Source organism: Ranitomeya imitator, chromosome 1 (genome assembly GCF_032444005.1).
Source record: "Ranitomeya imitator isolate aRanImi1 chromosome 1, aRanImi1.pri, whole genome shotgun sequence".
NCBI lineage: Eukaryota > Metazoa > Chordata > Amphibia > Anura > Dendrobatidae > Ranitomeya > Ranitomeya imitator.
Window position 1 is genome coordinate 611,158,155 of NC_091282.1, and position 9,775 is coordinate 611,167,929.

Genomic DNA, 9,775 nt, shown 5'->3' on the forward strand with positions numbered 1-9,775 from the left:
GGTGACATCACCTGACACTGTATACAGGTAGCTATAACTGTGGTGACGTCACCTCACACTCTATAGAGGTGGCTATGACTGTGGTGACGACACCTCACACTGTATACAGGTAGCTATAACTGTGGTGACATCACCTCACACTGTATACAGGTGTCTATAACTGTGGATACGTCACCTCACACTGTACACTCACCTACAACTCAGGTGATGTCACCTCAGGATTCATCTTACTATGTATTTGTTATGACAACTTATCAGTGGGCGGAGATTTGCTGTTTCCCGAGCGGTGATTGGCTTCTGTGTACAGAGCCCATCCTCATACGATACCAACAACCAATCAACGTGATTGAAGTCAGAAAGGAGCCTTTGTTCGTCTCGTCCCTTCAGCCGAGTCAGTGCCTTCTCCTGGGAATTGTAGTTCTTTCTGTGGCGGTGAATACTGTAGATAAAGAAGGCAGAACTACAAGTTCCGGCATGCAGCGGGACTGAAGCAGCGTTTAAAGCCGGTGGTTAGCTATAGGGTTGTAGTGCTTCTGAAGCCGGTGCACTGGAGATCAGGTAATGGTTGCTACAACGGAGGAGCACTGGGAGTCTTTCAGCATGATGATGTGGTGGGATGATATTATGGAGACAGTCAGCAGGGTGATGGGGGATGATACTATGAAGACTGTCAGCAGGGTGATGGGGGATGATATGGAGACAGTCAGCAGGGTGATGGGGATGATATTATGGAGACAGTCAGCAGGGTGATGAGGATGATATTATGAAGACTGTCAGCGGGGTGATGGGGATACTATGGAGACTGTCAGCGGGGTGATGGGGGATGATATTATGGAGACTGTCAGCGGGGTGATGGGGGATGATATTATGGAGACTGTCAGCGGGGTGATGGGGGATGATATTATGGAGACTGTCAGCAGGGTGATGGGGGATGATATTATGGAGACTGTCAGCGGGGTGATGGGGGATGATATTATGGAGACTGTCAGCGGGGTGATGGGGGATGATATTATGGAGACTGTCAGCAGGGTGATGGGGGATGATACTATGGAGACTCATCAGGGAGATGGGGATAACATTATGCAGGCTGTCAGCAGAGTGATGGGGGATGATATGGAGACTGTCAGCAGGGTGATGGGGATGATATTATGGAGACAGTCAGCAGGGTGATGGGGATGATACTATGAAGACTGTCAGCAGGGTGATGGGGGATGATATTATGGAAACTCATCAGGGTGATGGGGGGATATTATGGAGACTGTCAGCAGAGTGATGGGGGATGATATTATGGAAACTCATCATGGTGATGGGGGATGATATGGAGACTGTCAGCAGAGTGATGGGGATGATATTATGGAGACTGTCAGCAGGGTGATGGGGGATGATATTATGGAAACTCATCAGGGTGATGGGGGGATATTATGGAGACTGTCAGCAGAGTGATGGGGGATGATATTATGGAAACTCATCATGGTGATGGGGGATGATATGGAGACTGTCAGCAGAGTGATGGGGATGATATTATGGAGACTGTCAGCAGGGTGATGGGGGATGATATTATGGAAACTCATCAGGGTGATGGGGGGATATTATGGAGACTGTCAGCAGAGTGATGGGGGATGATATTATGGAAACTCATCATGGTGATGGGGGATGATATGGAGACTGTCAGCAGAGTGATGGGGATGATATTATGGAGACTGTCAGCAGGGTGATGGGGGATGATATTATGGAAACTCATCAGGGTGATGGGGGATGATATTATGGAAACTCATCAGGGTGATGGGGATGATATGGAGACTGTCAGCAGGGTGATGATCACTGGATGTGGGGAATGAAGAGCTCCTGGGAGCGCGTGTGACATCTTGGCTGCAGTGGGCGGGGCTAAACCCATATATGGCCGGGCGGAGTCACTCCACGCTGTTGCCAGGTAGTGGTGGTGACGCCAGTGGGCGTGGCTCGGTATTGGTGGAGGAGACGAGTACTGCATGTGGCTCCAGGCTGTGCGCGCCGGACGGCTGTGGCTCCGCCCTCTACGGGGCGTCGGCGGCCCAACGTGCGCCCGGTACCGGCAAACTGCAGATGTGACATTGGGGCGGCCCGGAGCTACCGGGAAACGGGTGTGTGCGGTACTTCCTGGACGGAGCCGTGTGCGGTGTGCCTCTATACAGCAGTGTGTGACGTCACCTCTCTATTATCTATCATCTATCTATATAGGAGGTGTGTGTACAGTGTGTATATAGTGAGTGTACAGCAGAGCCCGGCTGTCCTCTATCATCAGCTATATATATGGTGTATACAGCAGGTGTGTGTACAGTGTGTATATAGTGAGTGTACAGCAGAGCGCGGCTGTCCTCTATCATCAGCTATATATATGGTGTATACAGCAGGTGTGTGTACAGTGTATATATAGTGAGTGTACAGCAGAGCCCGGCTGTCCTCTACCATCAGTTATATATATGGTGTATACAGGAGGTGTGTGTATATAGTGAGTGTACAGCAGAACCCGGCTGTCCTCTACCATCAGCTATATATACGGTGTATACAGGAGGTGTGTGTATATAGTGAGTGTACAGCAGAGCCCGGCTGTCCTCTACCATCAGCTATATATATGGTGTATACAGGAGGTGTGTGTGTGTGTATAGTGAGTGTACAGCAGAGCCCGGCTGTCCTCTACCATCAGCTATATATATGGTGTATACAGGAGGTGTGTGTACAGTGTATATATAGTGAGTGTACAGCAGAGCCCGGCTGTCCTCTACCATCAGTTATATATATGGTGTATACAGGAGGTGTGTGTATATAGTGAGTGTACAGCAGAGCCCGGCTGTCCTCTACCATCAGCTATATATATGGTGTATACAGGAGGTGTGTGTGTATAGTGAGTGTACAGCAGAGCCCGGCTGTCCTCTACCATCAGCTATATATATGGTGTATGCAGGAGGTGTGTGTACAGTGTATATATAGTGAGTGTACAGCAGAGCCCGGCTGTCCTCTATCATCAGCTATATATATGGTGTATACAGGAGGTGTGTGTACAGTGTATATATAGTGAGTGTACAGCAGAGCCCGGCTGTCCTCTACCACCACCTATATATATGGTGTATACAGGAGGTGTGTGTGTGTATAGTGAGTGTACAACAGAGCCCGGCTGTCCTCTACCACCACCTATATATATGGTGTATACAGGAGGTGTGTGTACAGTGTATATATAGTGAGTGTACAGCAGAGCCCGGCTGTCCTCTACTACCACCACCTATATATATGGTGTATACAGGAGGTGTGTGTATAGTGAGTGTACAGCAGAGCCCGGCTGTCCTCTACCATCAGCTATATATATGGTGTATACAGGAGGTGTGTGTGTGTATATATAGTGAGTGTACAGCAGAGCCCGGCTGTCCTCTACCACCACCTATATATATGGTGTATACAGGAGGTGTGTGTGTATAGTGAGTGTACAGCAGAGCCCGGCTGTCCTCTACCATCAGCTATATATATGGTGTATACAGGAGGTGTGTGTGTGTGTGTGTATATATACATATATAGTGAGTGTACAGCAGAGCCCGGCTGTCCTCTACCATCAGCTATATATATGGTGTATACAGTAGGTGTGTGTATATAGTGAGTGTACAGCAGAGCCCGGCTATCCTCTACCATCAGCTATATATATGGTGTATACAGGAGGTGTGTGTACAGTGCCTACAAGTAGTATTCAACCCCCTGCAGATTTAGCAGGTTTACACATTTGGAATTAACTTGGCATTGTGACATTTGGACTGTAGATCAGCCTGGAAGTGTGAAATGCACTGCAGCAAAAAAGAATGTTATTTCTTTGTTTATTTTTTTTTTAAATTGTGAAAAGTCTTTTCAGAGGGTCATTTATTATTCAACCCCTCAACCCACCAGAATTCTGTTTGGTTCCCCTAAAGTATTAAGAAGTAGTTCAGGCACAAAGAACAATGAGCTTCACATGTTTGGATTAATTATCTCTTTTTCCAGCCTTTTCTGACTATTTAAGACCCTCCCCAAACTTGTGAACAGCACTCATACATGGTCAACATGGGAAAGACAAAGGAGCATTCCAAGGCCATCAGAGACAAGATCTTGGAGGGTCACAAGGCTGGCAAGGGGTACAAAACCCTTTCCAAGGAGTTGGGCCTACCTGTCTCCACTGTTGGGAGTATCATCCGGAAGTGGAAGGCTTATGGAACTACTGTTAGCCTTCCACGGCCTGGACAGCCTTTGAAAGTTTCCTCCTGTGCCGAGGCCAGGCTTGTCCGAAGAGTCAAGGCTAACCCAAGGACAACAAGGAAGGAGCTCCGGGAAGATCTCATGGCAGTGGGGACATTGGTTTCAGTCAATACCATAAGTAATGTACTCCACCGCAATGGTCTCCGTTCCAGACAAGCCCTTAAGGTACCTTTACTTTCAAAGCGTCATGTCAGTATATATAGTGAGTGTACAGCAGAGCCCGGCTGTCCTCTACCACCACCTATATATATGGTGTATACAGGAGGTGTGTGTGTATAGTGAGTGTACAGCAGAGCCCGGCTGTCCTCTACCATCAGCTATATATATGGTGTATACAGGAGGTGTGTGTGTGTGTGTGTGTGTGTGTATATATATATAATTAGTGAGTGTACAGCAGAGCCCGGCTGTCCTCTATCATCAGCTATATATATATGGTGTATACAGGAGGTGTGTGTACAGTGTATATATAGTGAGTGTACAGCAGAGGCCGGCTGTCTTCTACCATCAGCTATATATATATGGTGTATACAGGAGGTGTGTGTACAGTGTATATATAGTGAGTGTACAACAGAGCCCGGCTGTCCTATACAATCCCCTATATATATGGTGTATACAGGAGGTGTGAGTGTACAGCAGAGCCCGGCTGTCCTATACAATCCCCTATATATATGGTGTATACAGGAGGTGTGTGTGTATATATAGTGAGTGTACAGCAGAGCCCGGCTGTCCTATACAATCCCCTATATATATATATGGCAGGGTGGATTTGATTTAAATCTAACTGATTTAAATCACTAGTCAGTAAGGCTTGATTTAAATCAGTGATTTAAATCAAAGTTTCTACCTAAACTAGTTCTTGCTACTTTAACATGCAAGTAGATGAAGATTTTTAGAATCACTTTTTATATTACTTTTTTCTCCCCAGTTTAATGGGTTAATCATTCATATTTGGACACCACTGTTCTGTTGTACTTAGGAAGGAGAAAAATAATCCTGACCTTAATAACAATTTAAATAGATTTATTCAACTGAAACAATAACAACATTACAGCATAAGTTATTTGCTTAAACAAACATCCATGTTTAACTAATTTGGCTAAACAAAATATATATATATTATAAGAAACTTAGACTGTCAGCCCAGCCGACGCATGAAAAACTTAAATACTACTGTCCCTGCTGTCCTCTGTAGCTCACTTGTCGTCATCTTCATCATCATCATCTTCTTCTTTGTTCCTATTCATAATCTGGAAAAGAAAAACAAGCTTTCCTGCTTTATTGGGTCCCAACCGATTTCTCAATTTAAAATGAATGAGTCCAAAGGAAGAGAATATTCTTTCAACGCCTGCAGAAGAAGCTACTGCTGTTAAAAGTGAAATCATTACTTGAACAGTCTCTAAATCCAAGCGCTTAAGTGACTTCCACCAGTTTACTGGTGTGACCTTCCTTAAAGGGAACCTGTCACCCCGTTTTTTGAGATTGAGATATAAATACTGTTAAATAGGGCCTGTGCTGTGCGTTACTATGGTGTATGTAGTGTACCCTGATTCCCCATGTATGCCGAGAAATACATTACCAAAGTCGGCGTTTTCGCCTGTCAATCAGGCTGGTCTGGTCAGGTGGGCGTGTTCACAGCGTTCTTTTCTTCCCCAGGTTTCCGTTGGTGGCGTAGTGGTGTGCGCATGTCCAAGGTCCGGATTCCCTGTGCCCACGTGAAGACACAGCGCGCGATCTGCGCTGTCATTCCTTTCATCGGTGCGGGTGGCCATCTTCCTGGGGCCGCGCGTGCGCAGATGTAGTGCTCTGCTGCACGGGGCTTCAGGAAAATGGCCGCGGGATGCCGCGCGTGCGCAGAAGAGATCGCGGCGGCCATTTTCCCAAAGCCGAGATGCAAACTCGGCTTTGGGAAAATGGCCGCCGCGATCTCTTCTGCGCACGCGCGGCATCCCGCGGCCATTTTCCTGAAGCCCCGTGCAGCAGAGCACTACATCTGCGCACGCGCGGCCCCAGGAAGATGGCCGCCCGCACCGATGAAAGGAATGACAGCGCAGATCGCGCGCTGTGTCTTCACGTGGGCACAGGGAATCCGGACCTTGGACATGCGCACACCACTACGCCACCAACGGAAACCTGGGGAAGAAAAGAACGCTGTGAACACGCCCACCTGACCAGACCAGCCTGATTGACAGGCGAAAACGCCGACTTTGGTAATGTATTTCTCGGCATACATGGGGAATCAGGGTACACTACATACACTATAGTAACGCACAGCACAGGCCCTATTTAACAGTATTTATATCTCAATCTCAAAAAACGGGGTGACAGGTTCCCTTTAAAATATCTTCAGCAAACATATATTTCTTGAATGGTTCCCCCTTAGCTCTGAAGTTTATTATAGTTGGCATTAAAGATGGATGATTGCTGGATACCCATGTCATAGCTAACTCCTCTTCCTCAGCACTTAGGTTTTGACCCTGATATTGGATATTGACAATATTTGCCAAAAAATGAGCTGGAGTCAGTGCTTGTCCCATTAGTTTGTTTACTGCTTGTAATTTAATTCTGTCCATGTGTAGTTCTGTTTTTAAGTGTTCACTCAGTTCCTTCCAAATTTCAACAGCATCCGCAATAAAACAGCTATTTTTCTGTATTTTGTTTAAAGCTTGAGAGATGGGTTTCAGGAAGCTCAGCAGATGTTCAACATTTCTCTTAAGCCCAATGTTGAGGATTTTGGCCGTGACAGTGCCATCTATTTTATCTCGATTTTCTTCACAAAGTGTCATCAGAATAGGCCAGTTTTTGATATACTGCTCAAAACAGTCCACCACAGAGTTCCATCTAACATCTTGTGGGAGCGTTAGCTTGGTTCCACCCATCCTTTTCAGAGCTGCTGCAGCAAAATGATTATTACGGAAGTATTTAGCAATTTCAACAACATTAGCCTTTATTTCTGGAACACTTAAGTCTTTGGCTAAGAGGTGCAGCAAATGAGCACTGCAACCATATGTTATTAGCAGCTTTGTATTCCCTCCCCGCTCTTCTAAATCTCTTCTCATCTTGGATACGTTTGCAGCATTGTCAGTGACCAAACTGCGTACTAGACATTTGAATTTTTGTTCACATGTCGTTATAGCTTTTACTGCCCCTTCTTGTAAGTATTCTGCTGTGTGTGCATTTCCTGACGTATCAGTTGTTTGTGCAAGGAAGACTTTACCTTCTTCTGTTGTTATACAAGCACATGCAATAGGATCATTGTGGACATTACTCCACCCATCAATACTTAGGTTAACAATTTTACCCTCCAGAGCTGTTGCACATTGCTCCATTTCTCTGTCATACACTTGATCCAGCAGTTTCCCTGCAACATCAGCTCTGCTGGGTGGACTGTATCCTGGTCTCAGTGACTGAACCATATTAATGAAATGTGGGTTCTCAGTCAGACGGAAAGAAGAGTTTGTTGCATTTATTTATACACATTCTTCTTGTGTTTCATCAATCAACTCTTTTTCTAATCTGCTCACAAACCTATCTATGGTGGTTCCAGGAGGTAAAGGTTTTTTCTTCCTTTTGGGTGATGGTGATATGTGGCTGTGGGTGTCTGATGATGATGCTGCTGCTAATGAAGCACTATCCTGGATGGATAACTCTGAAACTGTAGAACAGGATGATGGTGATCTTGGAGGTGGATAGTTTCCAGAATCCATGAATTCCCCTAAACAAAAAAAGTCAATGCTGTTATTTTATTGTTTATACAATTTCTGCTTATTGTACACAACACATCACTGCCCCTGCCCCAAAAGGAATATTTGTTTTTCTTCATAACTGTACCAAATGACAGTAACATGCAGTAATAATAAGAAATATAATTTTTCTCACACATGACAGTTCAGTCTTTAGAAATAGGATTCAATAAAAATGTTTACCAACCTGAAGATCCTGCCTGTTCAGAAGTGTTTCTTTGGTCATCTTCATCACCGCACTTCTCATGATGTTGCCTCATTCGCGCCACCAGGCCTTGCATCTCTTTGTTGCATCGTTTGCATTTTGCACGCATGCCTGCCTTACCGATAGGCGAAGGAGCTTCATTAAAATATTCCCAAACTGGGTCTCTTTTATGGCCTGCTGCCATTATAAGGAAAGAATGTAATAAACCTCAGATCGCACACACAAACAGATCCAGACTTGTCTGTCTGTGGCTATGCTGCAGTATTGTGCTCAAAGTTTCACTTTCATTTTCTTGTCTGCTTGCCCTTCCTCCTCCTCACACTTAGATTCACAATCTTCTTGTGTTGTGCAGATCTATTCCACTCCAAACAATCAGAAACATATTGTCTAACTTCTTGGACTTGGCACTGAAGGGGTTGATTCTGTATTCATAGGTTTGTAGAACAATAGGATTAAGGTCTTTTTCTCAACTCTGTTCATGTTGTAACATTTTTGCCGTGAAGAAGAGGCTGGGACCTCTGCGGAGTCAAATTCAGTTTTGAGGACTGCTTAAGTAAAGCGAGCGTCTGTGATAATATAGGAGAGAAACTGCCCACTAATCCTACAGAAACCTCTGGAAGAGCATGGCATTGTGAATGTTACACATATACAGCCTTTATTCTACTGAGTTAAACAACTCCGCTTTATCTCATGATGGAAGAACCAGGTAAAGTATTTTCCTCAAAAAGCAGTTTATTGAAAAAAATCCGTTTTTTTTTTTTGTTTGTTTTTTAAACATTGATTTTTATCCACCCTGATATATGGTGTATACAGGAGGTGTGTGTGTGTATATATAGTGAGTGTACAGCAGAGCCCGGCTGTCCTATACAATCCCCTATATATATGGTGTACAGGTCCTTCTCAAAAAATTAGCATATAGTGTTAAATTTCATTATTTACCATAATGTAATGATTACAATTAAACTTTCATATATTATAGATTCATTATCCACCAACTGAAATTTGTCAGGTCTTTTATTGTTTTAATACTGATGATTTTGGCATACAACTCCTGATAACCCAAAAAACCTGTCTCAATAAATTAGCATATTTCACCCATCCAATCAAATAAAAGTGTTTTTTAATAACAAACAAAAAAACCATCAAATAATAATGTTCAGTTATGCACTCAATACTTGGTCGGGAATCCTTTGGCAGAAACGACTGCTTCAATGCGGCGTGGCATGGAGGCAATCGGCCTGTGACACTGCTGAGATGTTATGGAGGCCCAGGATGCTTCAATAGCGGCCTTAAGCTCATCCAGAGTGTTGGGTCTTGCGTCTCTCAACTTTCTCTTCACAATATCCCACAGGTTCTCTATGGGGTTCAGGTCAGGAGAGTTGGCAGGCCAATTGAGCACAGTAATACCATGGTCAGTAAACCATTTACCAGTGGTTTTGGCACTGTGAGCAGGTGCCAGGTCATGCTGAAAAATGAAATCTTCATCTCCATAAAGCATTTCAGCCGATGGAAGCATGAAGTGCTCCAAAATCTCCTGATAGCTAGCTGCATTGACCCTGCCCTTGATGAAACACAGTGG

The 9,775-nt window shown here is 44.6% G+C and overlaps 1 protein-coding gene across 9 annotated transcripts in view; it reads left to right on the forward strand.

Annotated features, from left to right (window-relative positions):
* Nucleotides 1-354: 354 nt before the first annotated feature.
* The window catches only part of LOC138681710 (farnesyl pyrophosphate synthase-like), a 47,332-nt gene continuing 37,911 nt past the window's right edge, over nt 355-9,775 (forward strand). The window contains exons 1-2 of one of the 9 annotated variants that reach the window (XM_069769496.1): nt 435-558; nt 4,000-4,416. In XM_069769496.1, coding sequence (XP_069625597.1) covers nt 4,051-4,416 — 366 coding nt within the window. In that variant the 5' untranslated portion in view covers nt 435-558; nt 4,000-4,050. Of the gene's footprint in view, nt 559-1,945; nt 2,221-3,999; nt 4,417-9,775 lie in introns of those variants that run through there. The other 8 variants (XM_069769512.1, XM_069769518.1, XM_069769503.1 and 5 more) reach the window with 8 other exon arrangements.